The 18,654-nt window shown below is 35.6% G+C and overlaps 1 protein-coding gene across 1 annotated transcript; it reads right to left on the reverse strand.

Annotated features, from left to right (window-relative positions):
* Window positions 1–1,891: 1,891 nt before the first annotated feature.
* LOC103420446 (tubulin-folding cofactor D-like) lies at window positions 1,892–12,484 on the reverse strand. Its single transcript, XM_008358512.4, has 17 exons — window positions 12,122–12,484; window positions 11,142–11,689; window positions 10,572–10,674; window positions 9,358–9,534; window positions 8,737–8,928; window positions 7,714–7,830; window positions 7,405–7,509; window positions 6,794–6,964; window positions 6,490–6,705; window positions 6,196–6,394; window positions 5,139–5,344; window positions 4,818–5,042; window positions 4,164–4,724; window positions 3,814–4,080; window positions 2,833–2,877; window positions 2,508–2,693; window positions 1,892–2,386 (listed from the first exon to the last, which is right to left on the reverse strand). The coding sequence occupies exons 1-17, from the start codon at window positions 12,329–12,331 to the stop codon at window positions 2,096–2,098; spliced, it is 3,819 nt and encodes a 1,272-aa protein (XP_008356734.3). The 5' UTR covers window positions 12,332–12,484; the 3' UTR covers window positions 1,892–2,095.
* Between the last annotated feature and the right edge of the window lie 6,170 nt (window positions 12,485–18,654).

Consider the following 18,654-nt stretch of genomic DNA (forward strand, 5'->3'; position numbering starts at 1 on the left):
AATCGCGTGTATTTAAGGTGACTCAAATTTGACATGTATGTTCCATTCTTAATCAAGTTTTTTTTCTTTTAATTTTTTTAATTTTTTAATCTAAAAAACAACCATCAATTTTTCTTTTTTTGAGGAAGACCATCAATTTTCTTTCGCCTAATTGAGTTACTCTTTTTTGACATTTTTCTAAATTTTAGCTAAAGTCAGTTAGCAGAATCGAGATGCTCAGATAAGGGAATGAATTGCCCAAGCAATTAAGAACCAAACCCTAAACCACCATTAAGAGTTAAAAAAATACTCCAATTTTCTTCATTTCCAAGTTTTTTGTTTGACTATAGTCCATGCTCATCGTTTAATGATTCCAAGTCTACACGAGTGCATGTGTTTTTGGAAATTGAGCTTCAGCCTTTTGAGTTCCCATGTCCATGACTATTTTCGAAACAACTATGCTAGCAAGTTGGACCTCCTACAAAGAGGATAAAATTTTCAATGTATTAGGAATACGACTCGATACATTAAGTATTTAATGTATTATGATTGTATCAGAAACTTAAAAGAATATTATAATCAATTGTATTATGACACCTATTGTATCTGACAATATTGTCGACACATCGAAAAACTTATTCACAACAACCAAATCAAATCAAATCACATTTGGCTGGCTCCCTAATTGTTTAATTTGATTTGTACTACTTTTACTTTGAGAAAAAAAATACCATTGGCTTGGTCTGTCAACAAATTAAATAAAGAGGCTTACCTGCTTTTCATGCACACATTAGGAATACATTGTCGTTCACGGATTTTTTTATGATGTCTTCAAGGATAGTATATTTAGAACATATTAATCGTTAGATCTTTGATAAAAAATATAAAAAATAAAATTTAACGATTATAAAGTTCACAATATCTTATACTCTAGATCAACATATAATTTTTCTTCTTGTTTATTTTAGGTAAAAACTTGAAAAAAAAAATTCTTTCTCTTGTGCAATTTCTCAAATAGATGGAGACATATTCGTACCCTAAGATAAGATTTCATTACCATATCCATCAATTCCAACAGTAATTTCCACTGATCAATTGAAGCATAAATAGAAACTTTTCATCAACTGTGGAGCCTAGCTACCATGCATGTACAATCTTGGGAACTCTTAGCTGAAGTAATCAAGTTTTACTATAAATAGGCCAACAGATATACAAAATTTGTAACCTACATTAATCATCTGCAGCAATGGATTGAGTTGTGTATTTCAATGTTTGACACACAAACCTGTATATTGAAACCGCAACGTATTATGAAACCCTAGCCCTGGCTTGTAATTTACCAAAAATAAATTAATTTCAATGTATTTAGTTTCACAAGTCTCTTTGCAAATATGAAAGTGATTTGTACCGTATGAACAGGCAGATCCATATTTGAATGAATGTGACTTTTGGCACTCTCCTACAGTTGATGATAATTCAAGGCATCAGACACCTGATGTTGACCGTTGAGAGGACGTGCATTGGATGCTAACATGACATGATTGGAAGAGGCACTGTTCGTGTGCAAATATGACATTCATGTAGGGTATTCGTACATAATTACATATCAATCAAACACTACCGATATTTTAATTTCTGTTGTAACTTGTAATCTATTAGTTGTAAACATTACTCGTTCAAAAATACTACTCTTACCACATATTTGTACTATTATTTGTATCATTTCTTTAATAAAGATAAGACTTCATGCGTTGGAGTAGACACCTTGCACACATCGACGATGATGAAGAATAATCATTATCGATCTCTTTTTCTAGTTGTCAGAATGAAATATATATGAAAGTTGATCGATCTGGTCATCTTAAGGACTAGAGCTGAGAAAGTTGAAAATCAGAATATGCACGTAGCAGAGTTATGAATATTTACTTTATTATCTCAAAATAATAAAATACAATAAAATTGTCAAGAAAGCTACATAATCCAAAGAGACTAAAAAAAAAAAAAAAAAAGCTCTCAGCACCTCGAAAGCACACTTGAAGAACGAAACTACAGCAAACAATAGGGAAGGATGGTCATGTTCAACCAGCAGTAGACAACAAGGCATTAGTTTACACATTCAGAACCCAGATGACTCAACTAACGAGGAATATGATGCATTCTCATCTGTAGTTGTTGGCTTTCTGTTACCATCCTTATTCGATTCTCGGCTACTAGCCTTCCGAAGTATATCTGTGTCGAGACCGGCTATATCATACAACTCCAACCTTCGGATTTTAGCTGCTTCCATGTCACCTTCCCAGCAGGTTTCTGAAATAATTTCAAGCGCTTTTTCCACCTTGGTCTCGGCCACAAGACCCTCATTTTGCAGGAGGACAAGGTAAACTTGTTCAGCAGAAGCTTTCCGTATCTGGGTAGAGGAAAGAAGAATGAACTTACAAGGAAAATACAATTGAAACTGACCTGCTTCAGCGGTGCAATTATGATTAGGGTTTTGATCCATATCATTAAATTTCATGGGAACCACAAACCTTAGGGTAGCGATGGCCAAGAAAACTGAGAAGATGTGAGAAGGCCCGAGTGTTGATGGACTCCGAAACTGAAGCAATATATCCAAGTATTGCAATGCCTGCATATAGCTTGGAGAAGTCCCTTGACCCTTTTAATTCAACTTCCAGAGAGTCCAAAACACCAGTACAAAAAAAAAGTGTATGAGCCTGTAAATTGAAATCAAGATCCAAATAAATCAGAACCATCCTCATGGCGTTTATAATCACAAGACTGGCTGCAAAACCATATATGAAACTGGGAAAATGCACTTAGCATTGAAAATTTTTAATCTGGCAAAGTGCTAACCTCCATACTCAACAATATCTGTTTGCTGAAAAGAATCTCAATCGTCTGCAATACCAAAGAGCTTTGATTACAATCAAGAACTTGACCAAGTAAGGCAGGAAGATGAACATTGCAATAAATAGGTTATGAACTTATGATCAGCCAAAGGAAACAACATTAACAAATGGCCAGAGCATCATCTCTCTGAAATCGGTCAAGGTCTCAGGTAAGAATAAACAAGAAGCTAAGAAATTATTTAACTCTGCTTTTTTATATTTACAACCAATGCAGAGCCAGGAATTACGTCAAGGAGGGTCAAATTCAAATAATTATAAGATTAAAAGAAGCTTACTTGCAAACTTCCTATGTGTTGAAGAAATAACCATAACTGTTAAGATATTTAACTCCAATATTACTGTTTTAGTATCTTATATTAATTCTTACCTTCCAAAGTTATAACTTGATGAAAATGCTAAATATAAACCAAGTTGTTATTGTAATTTGACATAAACAACCGCCTATAACCAACCCATAAGCACATGGTCAAAAACAAAGCGAGTAAAGATGAGTAAAGAGAAAGTAAGGGAAGTCAAATTTTGCAAAGGGTCAGCTATAAGCAAAGATGATACACATTAAATTACAACACAAAAGAACATTAATTTTTCAAATGGTGAGAACAGCTGACCCTTATAGGCCTTTAGCTGCCTCCGCCATTGTTCACAACGATGTGGTTTCACTTCAGATATAGTGATAACACAATATCAGACTTTATGGATTTATTCTTAACTTATGAACACCACCTATCAAAGCTGTTAAACAATAAAGAATAAAGTAATCAACAAATAAAAATAATAAAAACTAGTCTCTCCATTCCACTAATACGAGGGAAAGATAAATTTGGTCACCTAATAGCAGCGCATGTAATCAAGAATTCCTTCATAATTTCTGTAAAACAAAAAATTAATGTCTCACTTCTCAAAATAAGGTTTCATCTGACACTACCTTCAATGCAGGTACAATGACTCTGTCACATCTCCTGTACTGTTGGAGAACCCAAAGCATGTCAGTAGATAACATATACTCTCTGGACCTTTCGTTCTGGTCTTCACTTTCTACAACTTGAAGATACTCTAACAATGCTGTGAGTGATGCCTTCCTCAAAAAATCTTGCAACCCACCAATAGAGATGACTAACCCAGATAGCACTGATCTGCTATAACAGCCAAATTGAAGCAGTTGTACAAAACGAGGATATGAAAAAGTTGGCACCTACAAGCAAGCACAGGATAGGCTCTCCGTCAAAGAACTTCAATTACCAATCAATAGTACAGAAGTGGCATGTGTATACTTACCCCCCACTTTAAATCAGCTCCGTTAGGAACAATTTTTTCCAACTTTTTTCTGTGCGGTATATGCGGGACATAGGCTATCTCGTTGTACAAAATCCTCTGTAGAACCTTTGCAGCTGCTTCTCTCAGTTTGTCCATTTTCTCTACAGCTTGCTTACTAATTCCAGCAACTATACTTGTAGCAAGATTGGCATCATACAATGATTGCAGCTGGTTAATGTCATCACTATTCTGCAACTCCAGTGCAGAATCGACTCGACCTGATCTTCCAGTAAGACCAACAGAATCTCTCTTACAGAGGATATATGTACATCTCTCAAGGCCATTCATAGCAGCCTCACGCACCCAAGAACCCACATCACCTCTGTTATCAACAGAATAGTCATCAAGAGCCTTAAGTAAAGTCATCATTATTTCGTCCTTGATGAGAATAAACAAAGACATGTCACCCTCCACGGCATCAATTCCAGATTGTTCTTTTTCCCGAGTTAATGCTTCACACACTGACACAAGTCCTTTGACAGCATTGACTCGTGCTTCAGCATCTCTATCATCGGGATTATCCTGTAGGTGAGAAATGTAATTAGGAGATCATCATTCTGATATTCTTGCGCAAAACAGGAGAAAGGAAATGAAGATCCAAAACTCCTTTTGCACCTCAATTAAACAAGAGTTACAAAGCTTCAGAAGCACATCCTTCCACCTATGGGCGAAAAGTTCACATGGCAAAACACCTAGCGCTAGTGCTGACCCTCTTCTTATAGCCACATTTGGGTCACTCAAGAGGTCCAGGTACTTTGATGTTATATCACCAGTACCTCCAACAGACCCAGCAACCAGATATGCTTGCACAAAATGCTTCAGAGCTTTAGTTGCAGCATCCTGCATATAATAGTAAAAAACTTGAGTAACAATTAAATATCACAATGAAAAAAATATAATAATAAGCAATTAGGTAGAATACTTAAGGATAACCACCTGAATTTGCGAATTAGGGTGTCTCAAATTCTCATTAAGAGTATCAAGCAGACTACGTTTTATCTTTTCAGGCAGTGACACAGATGATATAGATATACATTCAATGAAGCGGGAAACAGCTGCACGCATTATTTCCCCGCCTTTTCCACGATAAAGGCGTGCTTTCTCAATAGCAGGCACAACACCAGCAACACGTTTTTGCTTATCTGTAAACACCAATTTAACAAAACAGTAATGGCTTATGCAATAAAAATACCAATCTTGCACCCCACCACCGGAAATGGGACCCCCCCCCCCCCCAAAACCAAAAAAAATGACCGGAAAAGAAAAGTAAAAAGCAAACCCTGTATAACTGCTTTGCTTGAATTGGAAAACAAAAGGATATATTTTACTTTAAAAATTGAAAACCATCTGAAAGGGAGACATTAGGAACGCTATGCTGTCGATGACCTCAGATGAGTTGCCTTCCAGACATCATTTTATAACATCCTCCTCGTGGATTAGGCTTTTATAACATCCTCCTCATGGATTAGGCTTTTGGTACAACATCTATACACTTGGCAAGCAAAGACTTTGTTTTGTGTGACCTAGTTCTGTCAAACCTTTTTGTTTTTTATTTTTTTGTCATAAAGCAACCATGTCTTTCAAGTTTCAGTAGTAGTGCCACAAAAAAAAAAAAAAAAAAAACTGTTTTTAACATTAAGGAAAAAAACAGTGAAAAAAAAAGAACATTTGAAACCACTTCTCTATGATTTCACTCCTATAATTTCTCACCCTCTTATCCCACTGCACCTACTTTTTGAACAACAATACTACTTCCTTATCCTGATACCTACCGGAAAATATATAAACATACACACTAGTCAATTTCTAAGAAAGTTTACTCAATTCACATTTGCTCCAGAAACTGTACTTCTAAAATGTTTCTGGATCTGAAACCTTCTGCTTAAATCTAATTGCATAAGAAACACTTTAATCTAAGATAGACACAACTATCAAGTTTTATCTTACTTATCGTAATCTTTTACTTATATTTCTAAGAGGTTAGAGTAGCAACCTGCAGAAAGAGCATAACCACACTTGTGTAGTGCCAAAACAAGTTCCCCAGCTGCCAGTGTTGCTCCATGGCGCATGCACAAATCAGATGAGAGAGTGCAAGGAATTATTTTCTCCACAGCATAGTTTGCAAGATAGTCATGATCATATTTAACCAGGGAAGAAAGAGCCTCAGCCGCAAGTTCTCTCAAACCTTTATCCTGATGACATTGTGTAAAACATAAGATCTACAATGATAGATAAAAGTAGTCCGTAGGGAATTTAAAAACCTTAAAGAATTCAAGTTGGAGCCTACCCAGTGACAAATTTTGTTATACAGCAGCTCATCCACAAATGGATAAAGATAACCCTCATATTGAGCAATAGAGACAGCAACATGAACATAAGAGTTTACTCGTGAAGAAAGTGAGAAATAGTCTGCAGTGTTCACTATGTCAATTCCATGAGGGTAACTACCCTGCCTTCCAACATTCTCTTGAAAAGCTGCAGCAGCTGCTCTTCTACAATTAACCTAAGCATCATAAACTAGAATATAAGAACATACAACAAATGTGGTACGAAATAATGATTCAAATCATATAATAATGAAAGTTTAGTACCTCACGGTCGTAGCAGGCCACTGTCAGAAGGTGTGGTGCAAGCTGGTCCAGTATATTTCTCATATCCGTGTGATAATATGCACGGCCAAAAGCCCAACAAACATAAGCTGCAGCATCCCGTACATGAGATCCAATACTATGTGGACCTCTTCGAATATCATAATGCAGTGCCTAATTAGAAGATGTACTCTCATCAGTACTAATTTATTTCTCTACAAGCCAAGAATTTATATTTCGTATTTGGTTCAACTTTTGACATCAATCATTAATCTTTCACCGACTACAACAGAGAAACAGCACCACATTAGAACAACCTAGTAAGCTTGAAGCTCCATAAAAGCTCACAAAACCAAAGTAGACTTCAAATACGACATTGTAGAGGAAGTATATGTTCATGACAACTTACACCTAGATCACTATGACATAATGGGAAAAAAATTAAAGGAAAAGAAAGAAGGCATTCAAATTTAGAGTAAATGTGAAATCATTTCATCATTGATGAAAATTGCTCGCTAGTGGATCAAGTGATCAACCATATATGATATACACTTGCTACAGTTCAACAAAAATGCCAATATACACTAGATTTATAAGTCGGTATTCCAGACAACCTTCACAACAACAGGTACAACTTTCGGAAGGCTGATAGGTAAGAGCAACCCTCTACGCGCCAATTCAGCCAGTGCTAAGCAACCACCATGCCATGACCCATCACCCTAAAAAAGTAAGACATCAGTACAGCTTTTTGAGAAATAAAATTGGTACAATTATTCACAACTAATGAAAGGGTGTGAAGATGCAATGTTTTAAAGGATTACAGAAATCCATGTAAGCATGAAAGATTTTCCAGCAGGGACATTTTAACCAGTTGAATGGTAGAAGTATGGAAAAAGATACCAAACAAAGCAACCAAACTATACCTCGCCTGGAGAAAACAGCTCCAACACAGATGACAGGACCTCCTCTGAAAGGGCAGATGTAAGACATGAAGTAATGCGGCCAATACCTTTTGCAGCAGACCAACGCACAACAGTGTCCTGCATAAAAATGCTATTAGTAATAAGTACATACCATATGACAGTGGGAAAAATAAAAGAAAATCAAAATATCCAAAACAAGGATGAATCAATAGCAAGTTAGCAACTTGAGTTGCTCTCTAGTGCAACCTTATCCATGCACATGAAACCCTTGGTTTTAGTTTTCTAAGAGACTAAAACTTTTGGAAGAACCAAAAAGAAAACTTATAGAAGAAGCTGAAAGAAAGACTTATCGGAATTCATGTCAATTATAATGGACTCGCATCTCAAAAGGGAAGAGAAAATGTGATGATCCAACTATTTTGAGCATTGAACCTCATGGATTAATGAAAAAGGTGATGGAGAGGATAAATCAGTGAAATAAACTGAACAACAGCTCCTCAGTATTTACCACAGCAACATATTGTTCCTCATTTCCGAGGTAATTTCATCTAATGGATCAGACTTTCTGTAAGTGTGATTTCTCATTCCAACATTGAATGCCTCAGCCAGATCATCCGCATCTTGGAAATCAGACTTAGTCAGTTTTGTTTATCTCGCAAGTAAAACTAATAATCCTTTAAGTTCGTCTGTATAAACTCACATGTGAGGAGAATCATTTCAAAGCTGTTATGCAGATGGGCTTGGCTTTTCAAGTTCATAACAAACAGTTTGGTTAAAAGGCAAGATCAAAATGTCTGCAGATAAGCAGAATATTGAGGAATGGCAGCTTCTCCAAAGGTTATTTACTATATCAGAAAGCCAGCAATGTTCCAACCAATAAAATTCTAAAGAAAGATCAGGTAAATGACCAAGATGAGACCAACAAAAAAGAGAGATCCATATTGTCAGTGAAACTTTAACAGCAGGAGCTACTAACTTCAAAGTAACCAAGTTCTCGATGAAATCTCATGCATTTAAACATACCGTATCTCTCAAACCAGTAAGTAGCATCTCAATAATCTCTTCTACAACTTCTGGAACATCCATTTCTTCATCTTGCTGGCAGCTTGAACTTGGTTCTGAGTTGGAATCCTCAGAATTTAAAGCATAATTGCATCGACCAGTTTTTTCAGATGCAGACAAAGTTATGTTCTCTCCCAAAGAGCTTGTTTTCCCCTGCATCAAAAGTACAAGATTAAGGCAAGAGAAAGCCATCAGAGAAAAAACAAAGCTATCCAGGACATATAAGGGTTTTTAACAAAGGCCACTAATCCATAGTGTGGTAATTTGTAAAATGCAAAGAATTGCTTAATATGCTGTCCCATTCAAAAAGATTATAATTCTAGATGCAGAATCACATCTGGTATTTGAATTCTTAAGTACTCTAAGCAGCTTATTCATTAACACTCGGATCATTTTAAGAAGAGCATAAACATTGAAAAGAAAAATACCAAAAGGTGGGTCATACAACAGGAAATACATACCATTTGTAATGAAAATTACAAGTGTAATAAATTAAGTATCTTAAACATTGACAGAAACAACTTATTATTGATAAAACTAAGTTAGAAATATGGAAAGGATAAAGAATTTAGCATTTCTAACCACATAGCGCCATGAAGGTGTACGATGAGGAAGGCAAGTAAGCCCAATTCTCTGGGTTAATTTCATCAGATACTTGCGCAGCAATGGGCTCCTAGCTGCATTGCTAGACTTGATCAACAATAAGGTGTCAACCCAAACAATAGGAACCACATCAAGCAAGAGTTTCCGCCCACCAACCTGTCCATTTAAGATGGTATATAAGATACTAAAATATTAAAATAACCTGGGCAAAATAAATGACAATCATTCTAGAAAATAGACTTCTGCTATGCAGCATCCATAAAACAATCTCCATAACTTAACAAAATGCAGTTTTGTTTATATTCAAAAACATGTCAACTGAAGTATCTGCATCAGAAGTTAAACGAAATTTTACGCCTCAAAGTGGAAATGAATGAATATATTTAATCATAAAACAAAGTAGGTCGCACAGTTTTTAATATATAATATTGTTACTGCTTTCTCAATATATCAAGCATAGTTTTTGATATGGTGACCTTTAATGAAATTCATTACCCAGGTTATCTCCTAGAATACAAATTCTGACTGCTTGAGCTGACAGTTGGACTCAAGAGGAACAACAATTTGGTGCAACCCACAATAAAAAACCGGACTCCTGACTCAGTATCAAACAATAAGGCATTATATTTTATCACCATTTAATTTTAAAGCATTATATTGAAATTCAAGCATTCAAGCATCCAAGAATCAAAAATTACTGAAGAAATTATGTACTGCCTTTCCACACAAAATGAGCATCAACAAAATCATATGAGTTATAAGTCTTATAGGGATGTCAAATGCATCTCTTCACATCGCAACGATCCCATGACATAAAGAGGCCACTAGATGTTATATTATGCATGGTGCAGAGAAACAGTCCAATTATTGAAAAACAACAACAAAAACTTCCATGAAGAAAAACTTTAACGAGAATCTCGTTAATTTGGTCTAACGCAAACTGAGTTATAGGTAGGGATTTACCCTGTAACTTGAATTTTCCATTGAAAAGTTAAAGAAAATAAATAAATAAATAAACATATCAGTTTAGAGAATCAAAACATAAATGCAATATGCAACTTGCAATCCTCTTAAAAATCATCATACTTGCTCAAGGGTCACAGTTATTGGTCCTTAGAAATAAGCTTTCTCAACTAAATTGCAAACTATGTTAGGGTTCAGATCGTATGAACTACAAAGAAGTATAAGCAAACCTTGAAAATAGCAGCCAGTGCTTCTGTAGCTCCAAGTAACCGGATATGATTGATGGCATCATCTGTAAGAGAAGATAGTACTTCGTGTGTCCATTCAACAAAGCTGAAGAAGAAAATGTATAAGAAAAGGGTAAGCAAATGCAGCAATAAGAGTGGTCTAGAATTACAACTAAGAGCTAAGAAAGAAATTATCACAGAAACATGCACATCAGTATGTGTGTGTAATGTACAAGTACTTAAGGTTGAGTATTCATATTAAATTTATCACATTCAAAGTTGCTGGACATCAAGCGTTCGTACTATCTTATATTCAAAGCATTAGCTGTAGAACCAGTAATAAATTTTAAGTCTCCAAAAAAAATTTAACAAATTTATAGTGATGCAGAAACAAAAACAAGAGAGGATTAACTCATTTATCTTGGCTAGAAGGTTATATTCCATAAATATTAAGGTGTAATCACAGCTCGCACTCAGCTGGAATTTGAATCAATTTTCATCATATACGCATGCAATGCTAAAGTAGGCGGTGGTATGCAACATTTTATGACCTATGTACGTGATGTAAGAAACCTGGAAAAAGCCTTTGGCATGTCTGGGCGTGTTAGAAGCTTCGAGAGCAGCAAAGCAGCAATAGGACGCATAGGGCCTGAATTTGAAAGGTAATCTTTGGAGAACCCTACTATCCTCAATACCAGAGGAGCTGGCTCAAGTTTTCCAAGATTACTGTTGTTTGCAATGCTAGTATCAACAGTGGAGATATCAAACGGAACCAACACGAGTATAGACAGCCACAAAAGCATCACACATTTAGCTTCCATCTCTCCTGTACTTTCCTGACGCAGTGATGACACTGACTTTGTGTGATGGCACTTCTCCAAGAGAGACACAGCAAGTTCCAAGTCCGAGACTTGATGCGGAAAGAACCTGACAACCGCCTTGTATCCACAAACTGTGACCAGAGAATAAAGAATGATGCATATAGGTTTAATTACTTCAAGAATTTCATCCGAAGCTACACCTAATTCGCTTGTTTTAGAGCGGACAATAAACATAAGTGGGGTAACAATGCTCTCCAGGTACGGTTCAACTAGCTGGCCCTGTTCTTGATACTTGTCCATCTGCATACAAATAAGGAACAAATAGCAAATTTTTAGTGTAGAACAAAAACATTTTCGCCCATCAAATAATGTCTCGAAAGAAAAACTAAGAAACCAACTTGGAGCAGTGTAAGCACTAGCTCACCTCTGAATTGATCAAAACGGGTCCAATCAGAAACCCCTACTCCTAAATACAAGCAATTGGGTGCATCCCACAAATCCAAAACAAATTCATTTTACAGCACTATAAAACGGGTGTCTTGATATAAAAAAACTTCAAAAAAGCAAACTAATTTCACTTCCTATTCACTTAAAATTGTCTCTAATCACAAAGTAATTAAAGGAAAAAAATGGTATTATTGTCTAATAACAATAAATTCCAAATGGGTTCAAACCAAAAATTCAATCTTGAAAAATGCAGCAAATATCAAGAGGGATGGAAGAGAGCGTTACAATGGATCGGATCTTGTGGGGAGCGGAGGGATCGGAGACCCGCCCATTGGAAACAATGTCGTCTAAGATGGACTTGACGAGCTTCCATTCTTGAAGGAAGTACTTTTGGAGTACTGCCTCCTTGGCACCATGCTCGTCGTCGTCTTCTTCCTCACCCATTGCAAGTTCCTGTTTCTGCTGTGGGTTTTCTTCCGCCGCCATGGTTGCCATTTTCGGAGGTGGTTGCAAGTTCCCGCCTTTGTTCGCTTTGAGAGCCCCCTCCGCTTCCAGCAAACTTCACTCTCTCATTTTTTACTTTTCTTCTGTTAAACACCATCTTTACCCCAATTTCTATCGGCACCCATTATAAAAGGTTTTTATTTTAATATTTTCTTAATTCACCACTTTTGTTTCATAAGTAAATTATAGCAATAGTTTTTTAACTTTAATTTAATTAGAGTAATGATTAATTAACTAAAAATTTATTACATTTGGTCCCCTCAACTCATCAAAATGTGCATCTATGGTCCCTCAATTAAAAATTCATTATCATTGGTCCCTCAACTTTAATACAACTGGAAAAATTGTCCCTCAACTTTAACACAATTATAGCAATGGTGTTTCCAACATAACTTATTTTGATAAATTCTGACGAAAATGATCATAACTACACGTTTTGATGAGTTGATGGACCTCAATTGTAGCAATAGTCATTCCAGCCATTTTGACAAAATTCTGATGAAGTTGACGAAAATTACCACAACTACACGTTTTGATGAGTTGAGAGACTGCAATTGTAGCAATGATCTTTCCAACATAACTTATTTTAACCAAATTTTGATGAAGTTGACGAAAATGATCATAGCTACACATTTTGATGAGTTGAGGATGGTAATAGATTTTTAGTTGAAAAATCATTTCTCCAATTTAATTAAAATTAAAGAACCATTACTACAATTTACTCTTGTTGCAGCAGAAGTACCCTTAAACACGGACCAACACCACCACTCCGAAACTCCCAAGCAGATTGGGATGTTTTGCCAGTCAATTATTCAACTCAATACTCCATATGTCCATGTTTATTTTTACTTTAATTGTTCCATATATTATCAATTTAACTTAAATATATGAAAGAGCGGAATTTTCATGACCATGAAAAGTAACAATTCCCACTTCTCCCAGTTGAGTTAATTGAATTGAGATTGTGTTTTTGTTGAGGGAGAAAAATGAAACGACTGAAGATTTTCTTTTTGTTACGAGGAAATATTTTAGAGGGAATATACTTTTTATATTGATTGTCGACAAAGGAATCAACATTCTATTCTTGTAGGAGTGCTTGAAAGGATATTTCTATGTGGTTGTCAAGCTCGTGCCTCATAATGGAGGGTAACTAAGTAGCTCGACTCAAAAGAGAAGGTAACAAGACGAAAATGTGATAGTTCGGAGTGTCAACTAGAACAAGCTATCCCGCATAGAGTTTATGAGGTGTAAGAGTTATAGAAGGGTGAGCATAGATGGAGGATTGTGTTTAAATTGAATAACTCTTTTTTAAAGGGTTTGCGGTTTATTAATCTGTTCTCCAAAAACTGTTTATTAATTTATTTTTCACTTATCATAATTCATTAGTTCATTCATTTTACTATAATTTAATCTTGATTTGTATATAATTTTTCATAAAGATTTTATATGCAAAAAAAAATTTAGAACCATATAATCTTGATTAATATGAGGAATAGAACCATGTATTGTATTTCATTTGAACAAAAATATAATTTATTTTGTACAAGGGTAATTTGATAATGGAAATGGTTTAGATTTCAACTTTTCCTAATTGTACATTGTTTTAATAGGAATTAGTTTTGTTTTCATTCCGATTCATTTGTTGTGCATGTCAAGTTATGAGTGAAAAGGGTAAGAAATGGAAAGAAAAAAATATATATATAAGTAGCATTCATCTAATTACATTTTACACTCTTAAAATTTCTCGAATATGTGACAATTGGGCCTTTGAAAGTAGTTGGGCTCGTTAACACACCCCGACCGAGATCAAGGCATGCTGGCTGTCACGTGAGGGTAACGTAACCATGTGCACAGTGCGGAAGCATTAAGGATAAGAAATATACGAATAATTAAAAACCGAAACTATTAGAGTGCACTAGAAAACAAGAAGTGTTAGGAGTAAGATACAAAAGTAATTACTTCTAATCATAGCATAACAAGTCTAGGTGCAGTCCAGTAGGACAAATACTAGTTATACAGTACCATAAAGTGTCCTACAATTATTTTATTATGTCAGAACCGTTGAAGTCTTCAAGACCACCAACAGCAAGCTTACCTAAAACTTGGAGGGGCACAAAATAGAAAACGTGAGTGGGTAAAAACAAATGTTTTACAAAATCAATTCATTTATCAACATTTCTAACCCCTCGCTGTAAAACATGTATAATTTTTCCCAGAATTAGAATATAAGCATATATATATATATATATATATATATATATCAATTCAAATCATGCTTCACATAATCATCTTCATATGTATGTCATGCCAAGATATAACAGAGTAAGTAATTCAGGTGAGAATAACTTCATAGAAATATAACATATTAGCCGAAACCCTTGTGGTAGTCTGTACGGCTGAATTCATAGCTCAAAAGTCAATCTAGCCGGAGTCACTACAATGACCTATACGGCACTATATTGCACAAGAGTCGGAACCAAATGAAAAGGTTTGTACGACAATACTGGATGTAATATAATTATGCTCAATACTACTTTCACATAATAGATAGGTGATAATTCGCCAATCACCTACGAGTCGTGTTAGGTAAAATTGGCTATTCCTAAACAAAACGCCGAGTCTGTAATCTTAGACTAGTGCTTATTTCAGTTGTAACTATTTTAGTCTAAGTTTGTCTCACGTGCTCTCGATCACAAAATGACAAGCGTTTTAGAGACATCCACTCAGGTAAATTTGACATGCATATACATTCATATAGTCCAAGTCTATGTTAAATGGATTATTTAGGTTTGGGCTTCTCATATTTATTAGTTTGATATTTTAATTATGATTTCATTATCTTAATTAAAAGCCCATGTCTTTTTAATTAGCCGCATGCTCCTAGACTACTTGTTGATCTGTACATTTGCACCTTTAGGATATTGATAATTCCTATTGGTTTTAATTTTTATCTGGTAACATGTCATTCCAATCTTAAGGAATTTGAAATCAAGTTAAAGTCTTCTACTGCAGTCTATTTATAGATGCATTAGGTTAGGGTTTCAGTGCTGCCGCATAACACACACGGGATTAAACAGAGCATATATAATACCGAGTGCAGCACAATAGGGTTCGGGGTTTTGGGCGCATCATGCATTAAAGTAGGTTATGTGGTTTTGTTTATGGCTGCCGCATATGCATGAGTAAGGATTTCAAGTTGTTGTTGTGTCATTTGTTTTGGAAAGACATTACTTCATGCTCTAGGTTTTTTCACGAGTCTGCATCATAATCCCAGTTTTCGTTTTCTCTGTTCTAATGCGGCATGTGTATTGATATTCTAATTGTACGTTGCTATTAGTCTATGAAATAATTTTTGAGAGAAAAAGCTTATAGCAGCCCATGACACAGAGAATGGTTTTCAAGTATTTTGAGAGAGAAAAATCAGTTTGCATTTGTGCGGTTTCAAAAGTTTAATTCTTATTTTAATCACTGATTTTTATCGTGCTTTAACAAGAAATCAATTATGAAAATGTGCCTTGTGATTTTCGTAATTGATTGTTTTTCAAAAATCATAACATCATACATTCACTATGCATGATCGCGGTAGTATCCTGCAAAGTTCGAGGCGACAGTGATTGACGGCCGCGTTAGTGTCGTGCCACTTCCACTCGAAGGCTGAAGAGAGATCGAGTAGCAAAGCGCGGAGACAAAACTGCCTACTAGTATGTGTGTCTAGTTGATGAGTTTTGTAAGTCTTTCTGTACTCATTTCTCTTAGTGTTTGTCCTGGCTTGGGAGCCCGAGGATTTTCCTAGTGGTGGGTTTTGCCTCGTTAAATCCTACATCCTGTGTGCGCATTTTATTTATCTTTATAATTGCATATGTGTAGGATAGTTTATATGTGATGTGAATGTGGAATTAATTTGAGAACTGAAAATTAAATTGGATTTTTAAATTGGAACATATTCACCCCCTCTAGGTTAAACTAGTACCATCCTAGAACTTTCAAGTCGGAACCATAGTAAATGTCTGTACGACAAGATTGTGCACCTACATTGGATCCAGTATGAGCATATGGTGCAGGAGGTGACATTATAAACAGCCATGTGCCATATTTCTGGCTAAATCACAATCACCTTAGGTGCAGTTTTATGAGCTCAACGTTATTCAATCACAAATCACATCATCGATAATTCACCTAACCAAACATAACTCACCTGAGCTTATCTGAGCGTCCACAGCACCACAATTATATATATAATGCATCATATACCAATTATAAACTTATATGTATGACATTCAAGGCATATTCTCATTAAAACGTATTTTTTGGGAAAAATATCAAGTATATAATATATATTGAAAACCAAAAGCCCACTCACTGATATGTCGAAGGGTCGTAACCCCCAAGTCGCCCTTGAACGCGCTCGTCCTCGGGATAAGTTTTACCTATATGCGAATTAACTATAAAAACGTTATTTAAAGCACATAGACAAAATTAGCTAATAACTTCTCATACAATGCTCAAATGTGGTGTTTGAATATACCAACGTGATCTACACAACTCTACGAACATCCCCATATTTTTAGAAAAAATTTCCGACCATGCACGGGCACGTGCCTGGCACACCCACGGCAACAGTGACGCCGTTAGGAATATTCCGTGGAATATTTCGTTAAATAGTAACGGAAACCATTAAAGTTAACTAAGGCCGTAGAATATTCCATCAAAGTTGACAGAATATTCCGTCACCCCTAACCTCAAACCTCCGGCGACCATCGCCAACGCCGGAAACTGGGCAAAACTTGAAACCTTGATATCTCACTCGATATTCAACCAAATTTCATGAATTTTATGTCAAAATGAAGCTTAGAACAATTAGAACAAACCCATACCAGTTTTAGGACCTAAATCCCACGAGATTCACCAGAAAACTCCTCGATATTTCGGCCAAAACCTGCAACTCGCCGTTCTCGCTATTCCGACGTCCAATTTCTTCCAACGAACCACTCCTAGCCTCGTGAGGACCTTAAGCTACTTATAAGTTCCAAATTCCTTAAAACCTTTAAAATTACGTGTGCATGAACAGTGCACAAAGTCAGGGTTAGGGTTTCTCGGGTTTTCGAAGCTTTCCATTCTAAAAAATGGTACCAATGAACTCAGAAGCTTGCAAGGAACAAGAATCTTACATTTTTGACGTCGATCCGTGAAGTTTGAAAGGGTTTTGGGTGTCGTCTGTATGTGAGGGAAGGAGAGAGAGTGAGTCTGAGAGTGAGAGAGTACATGAGATAAGAGAAAGAAGGATAGTGTGTGTGTGTGTGGGGTCCACGTGGGTCACCAATCCAAAGCCACAAAAATTAACAACTAAGTCCCCAAAGTAAGTCACACACACACTATAATTTCAACGTCCAAAGATAAGACCGTCAATTTACATATTCAATAGTAGTAATTCAGGACGGGCTGTGACACTCGTAATGAATTTCAAGCCTTCAAATGTATATGGGCTCTTGATTAAAAGATCTATCAATGAAAATACTAGGACAATATTAAAATGAGTGGTTTTGTGAAGTTTTATTTCTAGACAACTAATTTCCTCTCACAAACTTAAAATAATTTACTAAACCTTCTAGGATATCTTTCATTTACTTTTTTTTTTTAAATTTATTTTTTCTTTTGACACCCCATTTCCCTTTATTAATGATGAGGGGTTTCTCTTTAATTTGGCAATTTCCGTTGATGGCATAATTCTTTGGAGACTCAATTTCTGCTTCGTTACTAAGTTATTTGTTTCAATATCCTATAAGTGTCCAAAGAAAATAATTGTTTTCCTTAAAAAATCACTAAACTCTTTGGGGTTAATTTTAGATCTGGCTATAATAATTGGTTTTTTTTTTTTATAAATAAAATTGATGGGTACCTAAAGACGAAACTTAAGTGTACGAGGAGCCTCTCTATCAAAGTTCAGAAGCTAATAACTTTTTGACCTAGTAATACACGAATTCAAATCCTCGTCGAATCCTCTTTGTGAGGATCCCGATGATTTATGAATCTTGTCCGTTCATCGTACATCGTGCGGTCAGAAATTATTTTAAATATTTTTATTTAAAATTAAACACAAATAGTATTTGATAAAAATTAACCACACGATATATGATGAACGGACACAATTCACGAATCTTTAGAATTTTCATAAAAAAAAATCCGGAGAGATCCTGGTGGGTAATACATAATTTTCTAAATTCAGTTGTTGACCACGGTTTTGTTAATAAAAGAAAAAATGATGTAGGTTTCTCTTTTCCGTAAAGAAAATCAAAACCGTTCATTTGAGTCGGCCC

The sequence above is a fragment of the Malus domestica genome, chromosome 07, assembly GCF_042453785.1.
Source record: "Malus domestica chromosome 07, GDT2T_hap1".
Classification (NCBI taxonomy): Eukaryota; Viridiplantae; Streptophyta; class Magnoliopsida; order Rosales; family Rosaceae; genus Malus; species Malus domestica.

Excerpts from the sequence above, each read along its gene's own strand:
- LOC103420446 (XM_008358512.4), bottom strand. The coding sequence starts at position 12,331 with ATGGCAACCATGGCGGCGGAAGAAAACCCACAGCAGAAACAGGAACTT. Across the intron at positions 8,929-9,357 it reads CACCTTCATGGCGCTATGTG|GGGAAAACAAGCTCTTTGGG; the intron begins GTTAGAAATGCT and ends CTTTTGATGCAG. Across the intron at positions 2,387-2,507 it reads TTGGCCATCGCTACCCTAAG|ATACGGAAAGCTTCTGCTGA; the intron begins GTTTGTGGTTCC and ends TCCTCTACCCAG.